Source organism: Hoplias malabaricus, chromosome 18 (genome assembly GCF_029633855.1).
Source record: "Hoplias malabaricus isolate fHopMal1 chromosome 18, fHopMal1.hap1, whole genome shotgun sequence".
Lineage (NCBI taxonomy): Eukaryota > Metazoa > Chordata > Actinopteri > Characiformes > Erythrinidae > Hoplias > Hoplias malabaricus.
The window spans coordinates 16,338,665-16,359,608 of NC_089817.1; the positions used below are offsets into that span (position 1 = coordinate 16,338,665).

Here is a 20,944-nt window from a genome sequence, read left to right on the forward strand (position 1 = left end):
CACATATTAGCCATGTGAAAACTGGCATAAAACTGTCTTCAGCTCTCAGGAATTCTTAAAAAAAAATAATACTATGGTTGGTGACACCATATGATTAATCAATATTCTGCAGAAGTTTAGACGTTACGGCTTGGCTCCAACTAAATTTTGCCATATCAGGCAATTTTGTCAATTTTGGTATGTAATGGAATGTTGGTAGGTTACTCTGTAAACATGAGTTGGCTTGAGGACAGTGAATGAGTGAAATATTAGCATGCAGTTTGTATACATGCGAAGTGCTGGAGTGTAAGCTTTCATTATTTGTTACTGTCATTAGTTTCACAGGCAAGCCTCAAAAACCAAAAAGTGTCTCCACTAAAGGGCGTTAAATATTGTTTCCTCACCAAATAGTTCCTTTAAATGTACAGGGAATATCAGAATGTTCCTCACCAAGGTTTCCTTGGCTGGATCCTCAAACATACACTCCAGACTTTTCTTCACTGGCTCTTCTCCGTCCACAAACACCTACAAAAACAGCACAGATCTCCTGATCACCAAAAGCTACAAATAAATCTCATTCTTGTAAATCATTTTTCAGTCATAAAATGGTTGACTATATTGAAACATTCAGTACACTCTGATCAAACAGTATTCCATCTGTTGCTCTGCATACATTGTTTGTCCAATTTCACCCACCTATTTTATATCTACAAGGTGGACCAACGAGGTAAGGTGGTCATATGGGGGTCCTGAGCATTGAATAACAGGGAGAAAAGGGGCAAAGAAGTATGCAGAGCCTACAGTCTTAGATTACAGTCTTTAATTGTAGCACTACAAATTGGTCCTGTATAATCAGTGAAGCTGAGAGAGTGCAGAAACCAAATGCCCATGATGTTATGTTTGAGGTTTTAAATTTTACCCAAGTCAGAAAATAAGACTATGAATCAAATGCATAAATCGTCTTCATTATTCTTCATGCACTAATCGTCTTAGGCTTTATGCACATTAAAAACAGACGTCATCTGGGACAAAGAGATGACAGAGCTCAGAACGGATGAATGGGTTTCTAGATGCGCTGAAAGCTTCAGTACCCAGAGTCTCAGTGGAGCATATGGAAATCCCAAAACCAGATGCTGTGTGCTTCACTATAGTGTTTCAGCTAATAAAAATGTATGTTTCACAGGTATCACAGATGTCTTTATAGCTACAATAATGTATAATGTCTTATTTAACTCTTATTATTACTCTATGTCACTAGAGATTCATTCATCTCTGAAAGGTTTTCTGGTTTCAGGATCTACTCCTGAGACATGATTCGCAATAAATTCTGAACATTGGGCCAGCCAGATACTGCTATTCTACCATTCAAAAGTATAAATTGTCCTTTGTATGTCCCAAATGTAAAATAGAGCCTAACTTGTATGTACTTCATAACATCTTGCAACCTTTTTTAGTAAATAGTTGTCTAGTATATATTAACGTCTTGTCTTTTTTTCTTAACAATTATTTGGTTTGGTTTTTACAATAAAAATATTGACATTTATTATGCTAATTTGTATCATTTTATGGAATTGATATGACATTTTCATCACTTGCACTGTGTGTAATTTGCTTGTTATTACTTTTTTTTTTAAAATAAGGCACTAAAAGTAGCTTAACCTGATTGTCTGCTTTCCTGCACCAATACCGATACTTTTTCATATTTTATTATTGTTCCATACTAATACACTGACTAGTAAGCTTTAAACTGATGATAATTTTTATAATGCCAGACTTCGCACATTGAATGAACCTACTCTAAAATTACTATTATTATCTTCCTTTGCAAAATTAATATAAGCAAACATGGTTTTGTAAATAGATAGACACTCCCCTGGCTCTCATTTATTTTATTAACTTTATCTGTAGGCGGCACGGTGGCGCAGTCACACAGCTCCAGGGGCCTGGAGGTTGTGGGTTCGATTCCCGCTCCGGGTGACTGTCTGTGAGGAGTTGGTGTGCAGATTCTCCCCGTGTCCGCGTGGGTTTCCTCCGGGTGCTCCGGTTTCCTCCCACAGTCCAAAAACACATGTTGCAGGTGGATTGGCGACTCGAAACTGTCCGTAGGTGTGAATGTGTGTGTGTCTGTGTTGCCCTGTGAAGGACTGGCGTTCCCTCCAGGGTGTATTCCTGCCTTGCGCCCGATGATTCCAGGTAGGCTCTGGACCCCCCGCGACCCTAATTGGATAAGCGGTTACAGATAATGGATGGATGGATGGAACTTTATCTGTATTTATTTTTGATTTATTTATTTTTTAATATTATATTTATATTTTATCTATTTTATATTATCTTTTTCTCTTTGTGTTCAGGTGTGTCATGTGACAGTAACTGTTCATGTGTTTGCACAACAAGAACTAATAAAATAAAAAAATAAAAGCACACAGAATAAGAAACTATCATGACACATTGTACATTTATTTCATGTTAGATGTGTTAGAGGATTGCATCTATTTATTTTTATTTAGCATTTACTGCTGATATTTACCCAGGACACATGCTAACATTCTAGTTAAATGTTAAAATACTGCTTTAGGACATTATTGCAGAATAAACCTGGTTGATGCTGGGTCTGCCTTTGGTCTTCTTCTTTGAGGTAGTGTCCAGACCCCACAAGGAGGAGAAGCGGCTTTTGCGTTTGCTGGACGACCGGGACAAGGCCTGCGTCCGCTTCCGAACCCCACTCTCCATTCTTGCTGCAACCTGTAAAACACACACATAATCACATAGCTGTTACAGCAGGAAAACAAAGCAGGGACTTATGTATGTTTATACCAGTTTTCATGAAAGGCTTTTTAGGTGTCATGAAGCCGTATGCATGATTGAGAGTAGACTATTGGCAAAACATTTTAAATATATACCTTTTTACCATCACACTATAATAATAAATAATAAATCATATAAACCCTAAAAGATTTGTCCTCTGAGAGTTCTGAACTATTAAGTCAAATCATATTAGTTCAAAGGTCAACTTTGCCCCTTGGGTATCTTTCTTGGCAGTCCTTCTCTATTCACTACATGATGTATAAAGCCCTTAGTTGTAATGATGGCTTAAAAGTCTTGGCACGTTCCCCTTGTGGAGTGAGAGATGATGACGTGAGAAGTGAAGAGGGGCCTCGAACGGCTGCAGGCCTGAGGATTAATACATTAATCATTAGCATTAGCACTGACACACGATAGCACAGTTAGCCTCGAGTCTCTAAACCCTGTTAGACAAACATCCTGACATAAATGCCACCCTTAAATCCTCCGCCAACATTTGCCTCTATTGATTAGGGCAACACTAATGTGATATGCACAAAGCCAGAGGACATCAGCATGCCTTAAATTTAAGGTTCTTAAATACTTCTTAGATTACAATTTTGAAAATTTCATTCTTTAAATGATTTAGATACAAAATACCCCATGGAACTGGCTGGTAACTGCACAGCAAATTCTCCATTGTTAAATCAACACTATTAGTGTTAACTGAGAGTCTTAAATTATTACACTAACAGTGTTGATTTAACACTAGTGAATTTGCTGTGTAACTAACTATCCAACTAACTCACTAACTCACATTAATACACATTATCTCTGAATACAGAGCTGCAGTTTTATGCCAGCTATGATATTACACATGCTACAATGCTAATTTGTGATGCTAATTAATTCAGCTAATTAATGTATTAAAAGTTTTTAACTTTTTTTGTGTGTTTTTGCTCCTAGGGCTCAACCTACTGCAATTAATTTTTACAGCAGTGGTTTCCTATCCACATCCCAAAATTACATAGTGCAGTTTCTGCAGTGCTGAGCCCAGAGTAGCAGTGACAGAAGCTCTTTTCTCTCTATTACAGGTCAGTGGAGCATCGCAATTTGATGCAGTAATTTAAAGGTAAAACATTACAAAGCATTCCTTTAAATCCTTCCTATTCATTTCCCATTGTGTTGTGAGTACATAATCCACTATCTTACCGAAGCCAGGTAAGCTAAAATCTGTGTGATTATTTACATTGTATTGGTGCATACATATGTTTTTTTTAGTCTAAACTTTTATTAGCCCAAAGAAAATAGATCACAGATATATCACAACCCCACCAAATTATTACATTTCTTGATTAACCTAACACTAGGTTAATACTATATACCTATATATTATCAATGGTCTTTTTATATGTCTATATTTTTTATTACATGCTATATGTCAATGAGGTTTGTTCTGATTGCCTGCACATTCAAGAAGTGTAATGAAACACCCCTTATAGCTTCAGTACAAATGGGTGTAGCTAATACACTGATTCAGTTATTATATTCAAATTAATTTGTTTTTGTGACGTCACATAAGCAGTAAAAACAAAATTAAAACTATTAAAAGTGGCAGAAGAGCATGGAAGCTTAAAATGGCAGAAGTTGGAAGTGTTTTCATTATTTTGGTGTAAGATGTATTTTAATTTAAACTCAATTTGAGAAGTGCTGTGCATTGTCTCACATAAAAATTCTAGGTAAGTTTTAGTATTTATGCTCCTGGGCTCCCCTACATTTGCAGAGTGTTATTCAACTCTACCCTCTTCCATAAGTTACATAGTGCAGTTTCTGGAATGCTGACCCCAATGATTTTGGAGTTGTAATTGAGGGAAAAATACCACCTAGTGTCGCTTTAATGTATATTTCTGGGTTGACAGTCTACATATAGAGTGTTAACAATGTTTAAATATGTAAGGCTCACGGGGGAAGGGGACTGACTGAGGGGGACGCACTCGCTACAGCACAACAAACTTTATTCACACGTGATAGACAAAAAGAGCAACTGGAAGCACAACGAGACTGGGAACTAGAATCAGGAGAAAACGAGAATGAAACATAACGACAGAACCGGACTGGGAACACGACAAAACACAGGTGAAAGGGAAAGAATGTTCGACACCAGAACGAGAGACAATGGGGGCTTAAATAGACCAACAAACGAGGAACACCTGAAGACAATAACGAGACAGAGGCAGGACTAAGGTGGGGCTTGGGTGGAAACAGGGCGGAGCTAGGAACAACGAACAGACATAACCACATGGCGGGGGAAAACAAACAAGATAGGCCAGGATATGACAAAATACTACAACAAACTTTTAATAAAATCAAATAATGTTTCAGAGTTCCTGGATGTGGGCCCTTTAAAGACCTGAAAGAGGTTCATCACACCAAGGGACCCTGTCTGGAGGCCCTACACTAAGAGAAGATCCAACTCTCTTACTGGCCATAAATATAAGTGTATATTTAGGCCACCACCGTATGAATATACATACAGTCAGCGTGTTGTGGCATCTCTGCTCAGCTCACACAGAGCTGGAGAATCAGTGTGGCATTTCTGGGTTAATTCACATTGGGGCAGATCTCTGGAGCTAAAGAGAAGTCACAGCAAGGCTGCGCTCCTCTAGCACAGACGCACAGACGAGCGTTTAAATCCCACAGGTCATTAGAGAGTCACTCATTCACTCATAGAGCAGGATTGCAAAGCTCCACAGAGCAAAAGTGCAATCGCTGATGAGCAAACGCTCTGTAGGGTCCACTCTGCCTCAGCAGTGTTACCATTTACTCCACTTCGTCAGGCGTTGAAGCTGAAGGGCGAGTGACAGGCAGTAAACGAGAAAGAGAAAAAGAGAGAGAGGAATGCAAATTCTTCTATAATCTTACTAAATGCTCACAAAGCATACATTATGTGCAGAAAATGCCCCCACAGGCAAAGCTGGAACAAACAACTACTGATTAACCAGTGACTAGCTTTTTAAAAATTGTTTCTGTCTTGTGCGCTCTCTTTCTTGCTTTTTCTCTTTTTTCTTAAAATATCCCTTGCCTCTGTTGATTTTTCATTCTCGTTCCCTTCTTACTTAGAGTAGTCCCTTGTCTTCACTCTTTTCTCCTTACACTCTTGGTATCTCTCTTCTGTTGATTTTTCATTGTTTTCTTTCTTTTTTACAGTGGTCCTTTGAATTTCTTTCTTTCTTTCTTGGAATATTCTCTCTCTCTCCTTGTTGCTTTCTTAAAATATTTCCTTTGTTGATTTTGCATTCAGTTTTCCATTCTTTCTTAAAGTAAACCCTCGTCTTCTTTCTTTCTTGAATATTGCTCATCTCCTACTTTCATGCTCATTCTCTTCTTTGTTTATTTTTACAGTAGTCTCTTGCCTGCTCTTATTCTGTCATTCTTGTAATACTCTCTCCCTCTTCATGGCAATATTTTCTTTCTCCCTCTTTCTGTCCTTCTGTTTTTCTATTTTCTTCATCACAGCATCTCCTCTCCTTCCCTCACTTTCAGTTTATTTTAGGTAATATCCCTCCCTCCTTCATTCTCTCTCTCTCTCTCTCTCTCTCTCTCTCTCTCTCTCTATATATATATATATATATATCTCCCTTCTCCCTCGTTTTGTCCTTCTGTCTCTCCATTTCTCTTTGTCCATTTGTGCCTTCACATCAGTGTCTATTATTTAACCATAATGTGCAGAAGTAATGTTGACGGACTGGTGGAGCTCCTCTGTTCCTTCTCTCTTGTTGTTCTTTCTTTCAGACTGAGACGGGCCTTCGTCATTTCAATGCCATTCTGTACATTCCACGTCCAGCCCCAGGAACAACACAGCTGTAATGATAGAGGCTTGTAATGCTTGTAGGTGTTAGGTGTGCACAGTGTGTGAGTCCTGGTCTGGCTGCGTGCCTCTAGCTGTGGTTACTGATCTGAGAGAGTGTTAAGTGAGAGCATGGGAACCTGTGAGTGAGAAGTGAAAGAGGGTGAGAATGGGCGTGTGATTGGAAATGCATGAGCGGTTCTAAGAAGAGAAGAGAACAGATGTGTAGATTAGAGCTGTAGGACTGCTTGGAGAACAGCATGTGTGTGTTTCTCTTTACAGTAATGTGTGGAGAAAGAGTTGCTGATTTATGTGTACTCGGCTAACTTAAGGTGCACTGATTGGACACTCAGAAACAGTGGCATGTGAGATAAGTCACCATGCTTTAGGAATGGGTGGTATCTACATTTTCTGTACCTTCATACCGTCTCAATATATTACCGTGGTATAGGGTATTACCATGGGGAGGTGGTGCTCTGTCAGGCTGCATTGCCTGTGAGCACAAAGTCAAGTTAATTTAGCTAAACACAGCCCGACAGTGCACACCAACACATGTGTTGACGATAAAACACCGTTTCTGAGAAAGCAAATTTAAGTGACTGGTGCTGAAGGAACGGAAAATTTCGATATAAAATAAGCAAAATAAGACTGTGTACACTGTTTAGATGCACAGCTGGCGCTAACGGGCACTTGTGGTTTAGCACATCACAGCAGATTTTTCAGTAAATAACTGTGAATCTCTTAAATGTACATGAACATTTTAGCCAACTTTTAAAGACACAGAACAGAAATTTGGCACACCACAACACTTCATAAATACCGCCCACATTTTGAGATAGCGTCCACATTTTTATACCGTGGTTTACTGTATTATCGTTATACCATCCAACCCTCCCATGCTTAATGCCAAAAACTGGCTAGAGATGCATAAGGCCCTCCAAGACACTAGGCTGTACTGTAATGGAACTATGTTTTCTGGAGTTACCTTTGGGATGAGTTGGAGTAGTGGGATGGGTTTTATCACAACTAATCATCCAAAATCAGTAGCTGATAACAGTAATTATTTTGTGCTTGAATACATTCAGATCCCCAAAGCAATGTTCCAATGTTTAGTCTAAAGCTTTTCCAAAAGAAGTGAAGCTGGGAGACATATTAATAGCCTTGATTTCAGATTAAATGTTGGATGAGTAGATGTCCACAAACATCTGGCTATATAATATAATTGGAGTAATGCATAAAATATCTAACAACACCCATGTTGTAATATTTAATGGAACCCTGTATGGTGGTGTGTGTGGTCTAGATATTCATTATGTTGTGGGGATCAAAATCTGCTTACACACTCCACTTTGGGGGGTCCTTAAGAGAAAAAAAAACATGTCCTTAAAACATAAATCATTACTTTCCTTTGTGTGTGTGTGTGTGTGTGTGTGTTTGTTTATATTACATGGTGGGGTCCGCAACCTGTTAGCACACTCACGGTGTGGGGACCAAAAACATGGTGGGGACCGGTTTGCTGGTCCCCACAATGTTTTCAGCCAAAATGGGTCAGCTGACTCAGGAGGCCATGCTGATATGGGTGGTGCAGTTTTTTTTTTGGCCCCCATGCTTCACACAAACCTGACAGCCGTGTGTCTCATCTGTGTGTGACTCTGCTCACCACGCCCCCGGTGGCACTCGGTGGTATTGCATGAACACACAGATCGTGGGGGTCCGTACACACTTCACTACTGCGTCTACGCAACACTGACAGTGACTCATATTAAATGAACTAGGGTCCTTTAAACACTGCATTAATGGCTCCTTCTCCAAGGTAAACACAAATAAAACACCGTACACAACTAGTTAGTCTTTTAAACATAGAAAATAATCTTAACAAGAAATGTACATGGACATACATTTAGTTACAAAATATTAATCCTGGTGTAGTATATTGTAAGTTAGTGAGGAGGCGAATTAAATTGTTTAAATTAAAACTTTTAGTTCAAACATCAGCGTTATAAAGTCTTTAATGGTGACACGTTCAACAGTAAAATACATATACGTGTAAATATAGTCCACTCTTTATGTATTAAAATAGCTCAGCCGAACATTTGGTTGAAGATAATGGCTCTGTGTAATGGAAGCGAATATAAAATGGCGGTTTGTAGTTTTCACCGTTCTACATTGAATGAAGGAAAAGCAACTCGGAACTACAAAGGAACTACACTTCCCATAATCCCTCTGTTCCACGAAGAGTCTGCGGGCCGTGCACAGGACGAGCTGAAAGGTAATAAACAACTGCTTAAATATATGGCTTTACTCTGTAATGTAACGCTTATTTTAGTCGTATTTATGTGTGTATATAGAGAGAATGGGAGTTATTAAGCTGTTTTAAATGATTTAAAGGGCTATATTTCCGTGCGAGAGTAGTGCAGAGAGAAAGAGGCCCGTGAAATGTGACGTTAAAAGCTTTCGTGCTTTAGCTAACGCTATACTGGATATAGAGAGAATATTCGGCTGGTTTTGTAAAATTAAGTTTTTAAAGGACTCTGTTTCCATGAATGCGTGTTGGAGACAGAGAGACAGTTAGAGAGTTTTATTAAAACTGTATTTTCAGTGCATTCACTTGAGAGAGAAAGACAGACGGAAAGTTAAATTAAAGTGCCAATATGTGGGTTTTTGTAATTACTTTAAATCACGTAAAAGTGCTTAAATATATGGCTTTACTCGGTAATGTGACGCTTATTTTAGTCTTATTTGTGTGTTTATAGAGAGAATGGGAGTTATTAATCTGTTTCAAATGTTTTAAAGGGCTATATTTCCGTGTGTGAGTAGTGCAGAGAGAAAGAGGCTCTTAAATGTGACGTTAACAACAGCTTTCGAGCTTTAACTAACGTTATACTGGTTATAGAGAGAATAATCGGCTGTTTTTGTAAAATTAAGTTTTTAAAGGACTCTGTTTCCATGAATGCGTGTTGGAGACAGAGAGACAGTTACTTCAGCTGTTTACATTATAGAGGCCAGTTAGAGGCAAGTGTTTAAGGCGACGCTTCATTTGTAAAGGTTTAATATTGAGAGTAAACATGATATTTTATTAGAATCATATAATCAGAGTTTTATTAAAACTGTATTTTCAGTGCATTCACTTGAGAAAGTGCCAATATGTGGGTTTTTGTAATTAGTTTAAATCACGTAAAATTGCTTTGAGATGTTAAAAATCTGCAAATCTAAAACAATGTGTTTGACAGTGTAGCCTATGATTATATTTGCAACTCCTTCATTTGAAAATCAGTGAGCATTTGGTGTGTACTATAAGCCTGACTTGCTTGTAACATTTGGTTTGTTTGTATTTGTTTACTTTTAGGGAGAGAGAGATTTTGGAGAGGGAGACGGCAGAAGCCGTTCCTGGGCAGGTGGAAAGAGGAAAAGGGAAAGATCTGGGAGGAGAAAAAGGAGAGTAATGCACTGACCCCTCGACTGATCTGCATCTAAGCTCAGAATACGAGAAATGTTTATTCACATTTAGATGTATACTTACAGTAAGTGAGTGAATGAATTACTGTTCCTCCATAGCTCCAGACTAACCTTAACATGCTCCCTATTCTCCTCACAAACATTCATCAGTTCCTCAAAGTACTCCTTCCACCTTCAAATATCATCTCTTCATTAGTCTGCACAATACCTTCTACATTCATTATCATCCTAACATGCTGTACATCCTCACATCCTGTTCCTCTCTCATCTCGCCAGTCCATACATGTCTTTTATTCTAACCTCACTATCCATATTCTCATACAACTTTTCACGTGCATTTTCCCTAGCCTTTGTCACTTCTCCGTTTGCTTGATGCTGCATTTTTTTGTATTTCTTTAGACATCTCTCTTGAGATTCCAATTCTATTTTATCGACCACTTCCTTCTTAAGATTTCCTGCATGATCTCCTCATTCCAGCACAAAGTCTCCTCCCTTCCTTCCTCTGTCCATACGACAAACACAGTACCTGTAGCCGATTCCCTCACTGCTTTTGCAGTCTCTGCCCATCTGTCCATCACCTCGTCCACCCCACCTAGCATCTGCCTCACCTCCTCCCTGAATCACACACCGTACTGTTCTTACTTTAACGTCCACCATCTGATCTGTGATTTAGCCCTCACCCACTTCCTTTTCTTCACCTCCAAATACATCCTACCTACTACCACCGTCTGATGCTGCCTTGCTATACTTTACCCCTGCCACCACCTTACAGTCACTAAATTACTTCAGGTTGCTTCGCCTGCATAAAACAAAGTCCACATGTGTAGACCTTCCTCCACTCTTAAATGTCACCCTATGCTCTTCCTTCTTCTGAAAATAAATATTCACTACTGCCATTTGCATTTTTTGGGGCAAATTCTACCACCATATCACCTACCTCTCTCCTTTTACCAGTCATAGTGCTAACGTTCAGTGTTTCCACTCTCACCTCCACCTTCCTAACCCTCTTCTTTATTTTGTCTCTCAACTCTTGTTCCCCCTCTCCTTCTCCTGTGACCAACAGTATCCCAATTTCCACTGGTACACTGGCAGGAAACAATCCCAATGGTGGACGTTGTTAACCCGGGCCTTCTCTGATCCGATATGGAACTCTTGTTAGTGATCTGCATTGTTAATTTGACATAGTTTATACAAAAGATAATCTTTCTGACACAACCCTCCCTATGTATACACGCTTGGGACCAGCATTACAATGCAATGTATATCAGTGGCTAGGTTATGATTTGTCTGCCTACATTTACGCATATTGTGAGTTCCAGGAGGACAGTACAATTGAGACGGAGGAGAGTGAAAGCACTTGATGAAGCAGCACAGAATGTCATCAGTGCCACTATCAACACCAATGTATTGGAAGGTATCTCTAAACACCTATAAAGGTAAATCTAGTATAATCTTTTCTTCAAGAATTGTGCATTATGTTTTTTTTTTTTTTTTTTGCCTGTATAGTTCACTTAATGTTTTAAATTAGCAGCCTTTAAGCAGTTGTAGAGTAGTTATTTGTAATATAAGGAGTACTGGTAAAATTAAGCTTTTTATTTTTATTTTCTGCTAAATGCTAATGTGTTTTTCAATTTTTCAACTGAAGCTAGGTTATGCATAATATGTAGATTAAAATAAAAGATTGTGTATTCATTAAATTACACTGATAGTCTCATTTGTGGTTACCAAATGTTTAATATTAAATTGTGATATTTCATTAACTGTAGGCTGTTTTACTGTTGTTTGAAATCTCTGTAGAAGGCATGAGAGGACACCGCTGACATGATGGACATGGTAAAACAAACCCCCTGAGCTTCCGGTCCTGTGCTCAGCGCTGGAGCTCCGTCCTCTGACTTGGAGGTATTTAAAAAGGTTTCATATACATATAGTCACTGAAATAGGTTTTAGTGAGGCAGGTCACTGTGGTCAGTTGAAGTTAATTTCTCTGGTACAAAATTGTGATAGTTCATTGCTTTTGGGTGAGGCCTTAGAGATGGTACTTTTTACACATACACTCAGGTCGTACGTTGTGGGGACCCTCTCAGGACGGAACTATTGAAAAGGTTTTGGTCAAATGTGCACACACACACTGTCAGGTCTAGCATAGTGGGGTCCCCGTTTAGGGAGAAACACCTACTAAAGCAGTACACGCACAGGTCAATATACAGACAGTTTATCTGAACTACAGTGTACATTACCCCATGACTGATGTCACTGAGGGTCTAGTTTGAATTTGTTTTTATTTTATTTTCTGACACAGCTCTTTAAGCTTATATTAGTGACACACACTCAGGTCTTGCATAGTGGGGTCCCCGTTTAGGGAGAAACACCTACTAAAGCAGTACACGCACAGGTCAATATACAGACAGTTTATCTGAACTACAGTGTACATTACCCCATGACTGATGTCACTGAGGTTCTAGTTTGAATTTGTTATTATTTTCTTTTCTGACACACCTCTTTAAGCTTATATTAGTGACACACACTGTCAGGTCTAGCATAGAGGGGTCCCCTTCTAGGGAGACACTCCTACTATAGCAGTATACTCACAGGTCAATATACAGACAGCGTTTCTGAACTGCACTGTACATTACCCCATGACTGATGTCACTGAGGGTTTAGTTTGAATTTGTTATTATTTTCTTTTCTGACACAGCGCTTTAAGCTTATATTAGTTACACACACTGTCAGGTCTTGCATAGTGGGGTCCCCGTTTAGGGAGAAACACCTACTGAAGCAGTACACGCACAGGTCAATATACAGACAGTTTATCTGAACTACAGTGTACATTACCCCATGACTGATGTCACTGAGGGTCTAGTTTGAATTTGTTATTATTTTCTTTTCTGACACAGCTCTTTAAGCTTATATTAGTGACACACACTGTCAGGTCTAGCATAGAGGGGTCCCCTTCTAGGGAGACACTCCTACTATAGCAGTACACTACTCACAGGTCAATATACAGACAGCGTTTCTAAACTGCACTGTACATTACCTCATGACTGATGTCACTGAGGGTTTAGTTTGAATTTGTTATTATTTTCTTTTCTGACACAGCGCTTTAAGGTTGTATTGGTGACACACACTGTCAGGTCTTGCATAGTGGGGTCCCCGTTTAGGGAGAAACACCTACTAAAGCAGTACACGCACAGGTCAATATACAGACAGTTTATCTGAACTACAGTGTACATTAGCTCATGACTGATATCTCTGAGGGTCTAGTTTGAATTTGTTATTATTTTCTTTTCTGACACAGCTCTTTAAGCTTATATTAGTGACACACACTGTCAGGTCTAGCATAGAGGGGTCCCCTTCTAGGGAGACACTCCTACTATAGCAATACACTCACAGGTCAATATACAGACAGTTTATCTGAACTACAGTGTACATTACCTCGTGACTGATGTCACTGAGGGTTTAGTTTGAATTTGTTATTAATTTCTTTTCTGACACAGCGCTTTAAGCTTATATTAGTGACACACACTGTCAGGTCTTGCCTAGTGGGGTCCCCGTTTAGGGAGACACACCTACTAAAGCAGTACACTCACAGGTCAATATACAGACAGTTTATCTGAACTACAGTGTACATTACCTCATGACTGATGTCACTGAGGGTCTAGTTTGAATTTGTTATTATTTTCTTTTCTGACACAGCTCTTTAAGCTTATATTAATGACACACACTGTCAGGTCTGGCATAGAGGGGTCCCCTTCTAGGGAGAAACTCCTACTATAGCAGTACACTCACATCTCAATATACAGACAGCTTTTCTGAACTACAGTGTACGTTACCTCATGACTGATGTCACTGAGGGTCTAGTTTGAATTTGTTATTATTTTCTTTTCTGACACAGCGCTTTAAGCTTATATTAGTGACACACACTGTCAGGTCTAGCATAGTGGGGTCCCCGTTTAGGGAGAAACACCTACTAAAGCAGTACACTCACAGGTCAATATAAAGACAGTTTATCTGAACTACAGTGTACATTACCTCATGACTGATATCACCGAGGGTCTAGTTTGAATTTGTTATTGTTTTCTTTTCTGACACAGCTCTTTAAGCTTATATTAGTGACACACACTGTCAGGTCTAGCATAGTGGGGTCCCCTTCTAGGGAGACACTCCTACTAAAGCAGTACACTCACAGGTCAATATACAGACAGTTAATCTGAACTACAGTGTACATTACCTCATGACTGATGTCACTGAGGTTCTAGTTTGAATTTGTTATTATTTTCTTTTCTGATACAGCTCTTTAAGGTTGTATTGGTGACACACACTGTCAGGTCTAGCGTCGTAGGGACCACTTCTAGGGAGACACTCCTACTATAGCAGTACACTCACAGGTCAATATATAGACAGCGTTTCTGAACTACACTGTACATTACCTTATGACTGATGTCACTGAGGGTCTAGTTTGAATTTGTTATTATTTTCTTTTCTGACACAGCGCTTTAAGGTTGTATTGGTGACACACACTGTCAGGTCTAGCGTCGTAGGGACCACTTCTAGGAAGACACTCCTACTAAAGCAGTACACTCACAGGTCAATATACAGACAGCTTTTCTGAACTACAGTGTATGTTACCTCATGACTGGTGTCACTGAGGGTCTAGTTTGAATTTGTTATTATTTTCTTTTCTGATACAGCTCTTTAAGGTTTTATTTGTGACACACACTGTCAGGTCTTGCGTCGTAGGGACCACTTCTAGGAAGACACTCCTACTACAGCAGTACACTCACAGGTCAATATACAGACAGCTTTTCTGAACTACAGTGTATGTTACCTCATGACTGGTGTCACTGAGGGTCTAGTTTGAATTTGTTATTATTTTCTTTTCTGACACAGCGCTTTAAGGTTGTATTGGTGACACACAATGTCAGGTCTAGCGTCGTAGGGACCACTTCTAGGAAGACACTCCTACTACAGCAGTACACTCACAGGTCAATATACAGACAGCTTTTCTGAACTACAGTGTATGTTACCTCATGAATGGTGTCACTGAGGGTCTAGTTTGAATTTGTTATTATTTTCTTTTCTGACACAGCTCTTTAAGGTTGTATTGGTGACACACACTGTCAGGTCTAGCGTCGCAGTACACTCACAGGTCAATATACAGACAGCGTTTCTGAACTACAGTGTACGTTACCTCATGACTGATGTCACTGAGTGTTGAGTTTGAATTTGTTATTATTTTCTTTTCTGATACAGCTCTTTCAGTTTGTATTGGTGACACACACTGTCAGGTCTAGCATCGTAGGGACCACTTCTAGGGAGACACTCCTACTATAGCAGTACACTCACAGGTCAGTATACAGACAACATTTTCTGAACTACAGTTTATGTTACAGTGTATTTCTCTAAGTAATATGAATTTTTGCAATATGCAGGTATTTTTTTTCTTTTCCACAACTGCTGACTAGATTTTCAGCTGGTTCTGGTAACTCCTCCACAGCTGCCCATAGTTTTCGGCACCTGATATCGAAGTTCACATGCATGGATGCAGCAAACTTGGCTACAAATCCCATAACACCTATCTCTACTGGTCTTGCATGTGCCTGCCACCCACGTTCTGTACAGTTCCCAAACTTTGTCCGATATTTGGACACTGAAAGCCGTGTTTGGTATTGAACCAACACAGGACACCATTTATTATATTGTTTTGAGGTTAGACTGTAAAAACTTATAGTTTGAAACAGACAGAAGCTCTGCAGGTCTCCCTTAGCCAGAGGGAGGGGCAGGTACTCCACAGAACATGCTTCTCATTGGTCCTCACTTGTATTAACTGTCCATCATTTAGTTCTGCAGCCAATGGAGTCTCAGCCCCTTCCTACAGCGGTTTGTTTTGTGGCGGAGCTAAGAGCAGCAGGCGCATGCTGAGAAAGTGGGATTTTACAACTTTGCTTTTAGATAGAACTAATGTTAGCACCATGTCCTAAAGAAACTACAAGTTTACTACTACTATAATCACGTCAGATAATTTCACATAAGAGAAATACAGAAGTCCTAAATAAGCAGACTGTATGTTATGTATAGGACATGACAGTAAGCTGTAAAACATCAGCAGCAAATGTGTTTAAAAATAATGATATAACATTTTTACTGGACATAAGTTAACTGTGGTAATGCAATAAGGATAATATTGTCTTTTAGACCACTTAGACCAATAAGATGCATTCACTTTAGATCTAATTGTAATTAGTGAAGTATTTAAAATAGTAAAGCTATAAATGTGTCCCTAAATTTGGTTTCAGAAAGTTGGCAGCCTACAATTTCATAAATCACACTGCTTATTATTATAGAAAGAATAATTGTGCCCACACACTTTTACACAGGCCCACCCAAAGATCAATTTGTGGCAATGCCACTGATGTAGTTAACGTTTAGTCATAGTTCCTAGTTTGAATAAATGTAATAATATAAACTGGACTTGCTGCCACATCAGGCCATTGGTCCCGTTACACGTACAAGGCTGGGGTTTGCATTCTAGCAATTTGCTGCTGATACAATTTAAATACAAAAATTCAGGTATCTCGTTTCCACCTGCCACTATCACTTCTCTCATTGAAGTGTTTGTAAAATAAAATAACTGTAGTTAGTAAGGCCTACCGATTTACATAGACTTAATATATTAACCTGAAATAATAAATCTTGTAAAGGACTGTATGGAAAAATATGAGAATTACACCGTGCCTTTTGATGTTTGTTGGATGTGGCCCTTGAGGAAAAGTAATTGGGGACCCCTACTCTATTGTATCTCTGATAGTGCATTTCCACCAAAAAGGAACCAGAACGGTTCCAGTTCGCAAGGTGAATTTGTAACCGTTTGGTATGTTTCCATCTACACAAACTGGTTCGCGACCCAGAAAAGTTTGTTCCCAGCTGAGTTTCAAATGCAGCGTTATTGCACTGCGGAGTTTGACAGGGTAATTTACAACGTTTCAAATAAATAAATAAAAAGAAATAAAACAGGAACACGCCCTGTTTTTTTGTTTCTGGTGCTGTTTGTGTGCGATTCCATTTGTGTTGGTCAGAGCCGCAGCTCTCGGTTACGTTTCTCTGCTGTTCACAAGCTCAGCAGGACGGCTCTGAACTCGGCAACATTTACACAGTATTATATCTCACTCGGGTCTGACTTCATGATAGAAGAATAAACAATGACTCTAACAATGAGTCTAACAGTCTTTGGTGCTGGCGCTGTATTCAGGCACAGCGACTACCCTGCTAATGACGTATACCTGTTTCCCCTTTAAACATGTAGAAACACAGCAGTTCATTGGAAAGAACCAAGGTTCCAAGAATCAGGAATGGAACCGGTTTAGGAGCCAGAGTTCTTTTGGTGAAATAGCGCTGTGATTGACAGCAACAAATCAATGTTCTGATCGGTTAAATAAACCTCATTATATGATTGGTACAGCTAAAGCTTTCCTATTGGTATCAGTTGGCCAATCAGGGTAAAAAATTCACAACTGTGAAAAGAGATTTACACAAGCAGCAGAGAAGGTGAATGTGTGCATTTTTTGTCACATTTGGAACATAAAGGTTTGCTCTGGTGCATTTTAAAACAATACTCACAAATGTAATGGACTTTGTAATTGCCGTAGAGCAACTACATACACAAAATTTTAACTGTGCTTGAGCAACTACATACACGTAAAACTAAAATCCACAAATGTATTGGAATGCACAAATTTAAAACAACAACTACAATAATAAATTAAATTCACAAATGTGCAAAAAAGATTTGCATTTGTAAATGAAATGTTGTGAATGTGTGAATCAGTAACTTCTCAAACGGTTTAAAATGTGCAAGAGCAAACCTTTTTAAAGTTCCAAATGTGACAGTGGGAATTTTTGAATGAGATGGAAAAATCCACACATTCTCCTTCTGCGAATCTCTTTTTGCAGATGCGGATTTAAGACCCTGTTTTGACGGCCAATTGATGGACCAATAGGAAATCTTTAGCTGGACCAAGCAGATTGCGAGGTTTGTTTAACCAATTGGAACATTGATTTGTTGCTGTCAACCATAGCGCTTTTCCACAAAATGAACTCAGGTCCGTGAACCGCCGCGTTTCTACGGACAGCAGAGAAACGTAAACAAGAGCCGCGGATTTGATCAACGCACATGGCATTGCGCCTAACTTCACCAGAAACGCATAAAAATGGGGCATGTTCCTGTTTTTTATTATTATTTATTTATTATTTATTATATTATATATTATTTTACTATTATTTATTTATATGAAACGTTGTGAATTACCCTGTCAAGCTCCACTGGGCGATAACGCTGTATTTGAAGCTCTGGGCTCTTGGTTACGTTTCTCCGCTGTTCACAAGGTCAGCAGGATGCCTCTGAACTCAGCCATAGTGTCTCCGTTCATGACGTATTCCTGGTTCCCCTCAAAATGTGTAGAAATGCGGTGGTTCACTGGAAAGAACCAATGTTCCTAGAATCAGGAACAGAACTGGTTCAAGAACCAGAGTTCTTTTGGTGGAAAAGCGCTATGGTTGACAGCAACAAATCCGATTGGTTAAACAAACCTTGCGATCTGATTGGTCCAGCTAAAGCTTTCCTATTGGTCCATCAATTGGCCGTCAAAACAGGGTCTTTAATTCGAAACTGCAAAAAGAGATTCGCACACGAATGTGTGTTTTTTTCCATCTCATTCAAAAATTCCCACTGTCACATTTGGAATCTTTAAAAAAGGTTTGCTCTTGCACATTTTAAGTATTTTACTGATTCACACATTCACAACATTTCATTTACAAATGCAAATCTTTTTTACACATCTGTGAATTTAAGTTATTATTATTGTAGTTGTTGTTTTAAATTTGACGTATACATTTGTGGATTTTAACGTGTATGTAGTTGCTCAAACACAGTTACAAAGTCTGTTACATTTGTGAGTATTGTTTTACAAACTCAAAATTTTTTACCCTTTTTTGACTCCGTATTTGACTCCAGAACATTAGTGCAGAGAGAACAATGCAGTAATTACAAAGATCTTAAAATACATACAGAACAGGACCAGTAGACACAACACAGACAACAGTGTAGTTCTTCTTCTCATCAGCCTATGCCTCAAATTCTCATTGATGGGAGCTTGTCTCTTCGCTCACTGTCAGTCACAAGTCTCATACTACTGGATATTTATTGGCTGTTTGCATGGCATCAGCGATTTCTGGGCAAGCTCTTGTATCACATCTTTCAGCGGTTCACACGTAGCAATCGAGATAGTGTTGATTTGCCTGTGACCTAAGGGTTGTTCCCGTGATCCCCTAAAACAGTCTTTGACAAGAAAATCGTGGCTACAATCGTGCAGTGTGACCATATATCAGGAATCCATCAAGAAACATGTAATTGAATGATATTTATGAACGTACCTGTTTTGGATTCACTCAAGTATAAAGAAATGGTAAAAAGGTACTCTACTAAGTATTAATTACACCTGTCACAAAGGGTTTTAAAAGGTGTTTAATAATTCTGAGGCAGTAGTTATTTTGGGCATTTTTTGTTGGATTGGGAGAAAACAATTTTATCTATTTAAATTGTTATTTTAATCACTTTTTGCAAAAAAAATAGCTAATAATCCTAATTTGGGGCATGATACCATTTTGAGTGCCAATGTAGGTCTGTTTTCTCTTTTGCATGTTGTAAGAAAAACAGCCTTATTAAATCATGCAATTTGTGCCAAAAAAGATGTTGGTAAAAGAGGAAAATTTTTATTAAATTTTAGGCATAGGAAAATTTCCTTTGATATATATATATATATATATTTTTTTGTTCCCTAGGTCCAGTGAATTCCATGGAGTGGAGAAGCTCATGTTGATGGAAAGTTCCTGGAAAGCTGTTTGTTCACTGTATACATCTGAACAGTGGGCTCTTAAACCTGTCTCTGCAATGCTGTGATGTGATTTATATTGTTTTAAAGTTTCTGTTTTCAGACTTGATCAAAGTTCTCTTGGACCAGGCACTTTTTTTACGAACACCTTGTGTCTATACTCACTGTTCATTTCATCAGCTCCATTTACAATGTAGGAGCATTTTGTAGTTCAGCATTTACAGAATAGTGTCCATTTCTTGTGCTGCATGCTTTGTTTACCAGATTTCACCCTGTTCTTCAATGGGCAGTACCTCTAGAGGACCCCCACCTAGCGCGATTTGTTTTGATTCCAGATACATTTCTTGGGGTGAGGTTGTGGTAGTGAAAAGCCAACCAGGGACCAAACAGTCCAGTAGTGTAGGTCCCATGCATTGCACAAGAACAATTAATGTGTTGCTCTGGTATGAGTGGATCAGACATGGCAGTGCTCCTACATGGTAAGAGTAACTAATATAATGGACAGCGAGTGTAAGTACAGTGTTCGTAATGGAGTTCTTGGTTAATATCATAGATGGACTGTCTCATGTAAATTATTCTGAGTTTATATTGTGTGTGTTCATATTGATTTTAAATTTTCTTTAGCCTAGCTAAGCTCATCAGTTATTCAAGGTATTATTTATTTATATTGTGTTTTATTCTCTCAGTTTTTGGCTAACTTCATTGCTTCTACAGTATGTACACATCTGTGCCTATCTTTTTCAGAGTTTAATAAAAGAACAAATTAGTTCAAATAACGTTAAAGGTTAATAAATTAATCTTTAAACGAATGCATCGGCCTGGATTAGTTGTTTTTCTGCATTAATTATCGATTACACATTGTTCTCTCTCAAAATGAAATTGGTCCCCACAAAGAATGAGAACAGGTGATTTGTGTAATATTTGGTCCCCAAATATACTCCAAACCTGAAATGTCCCCACAAGTCACGAGGACGTCTGGTCAGAATCAATTTTGTTG

The 20,944-nt window shown here is 38.8% G+C and overlaps 1 protein-coding gene and 1 long non-coding RNA gene across 4 annotated transcripts in view; one reads left to right on the forward strand and one right to left on the reverse strand.

Annotated features, from left to right (window-relative positions):
* The window catches only part of tiam1a (TIAM Rac1 associated GEF 1a), a 116,450-nt gene that overhangs the window by 45,414 nt on the left and 50,092 nt on the right, over positions 1-20,944 (reverse strand). For both annotated transcript variants that reach the window (XM_066651043.1, XM_066651044.1), the window contains exons 8-9: positions 2,575-2,721; positions 430-504 (exon numbers count right to left, since the gene is read on the reverse strand). In XM_066651043.1, coding sequence (XP_066507140.1) covers positions 430-504; positions 2,575-2,721 — 222 coding nt within the window. The remainder of the gene's footprint in view (positions 1-429; positions 505-2,574; positions 2,722-20,944) is intronic.
* LOC136674991 (uncharacterized) lies at positions 8,105-20,787 on the forward strand. 2 transcript variants are annotated; one of them, XR_010796122.1, is made up of 4 exons: positions 8,105-8,876; positions 9,954-11,499; positions 11,861-11,962; positions 19,898-20,787. It is a non-coding gene; the product is annotated as an uncharacterized lncRNA (long non-coding RNA). The 2 variants fall into 2 exon arrangements; XR_010796123.1 differs by lacking the exon at positions 19,898-20,787 and adding an exon at positions 15,314-15,690.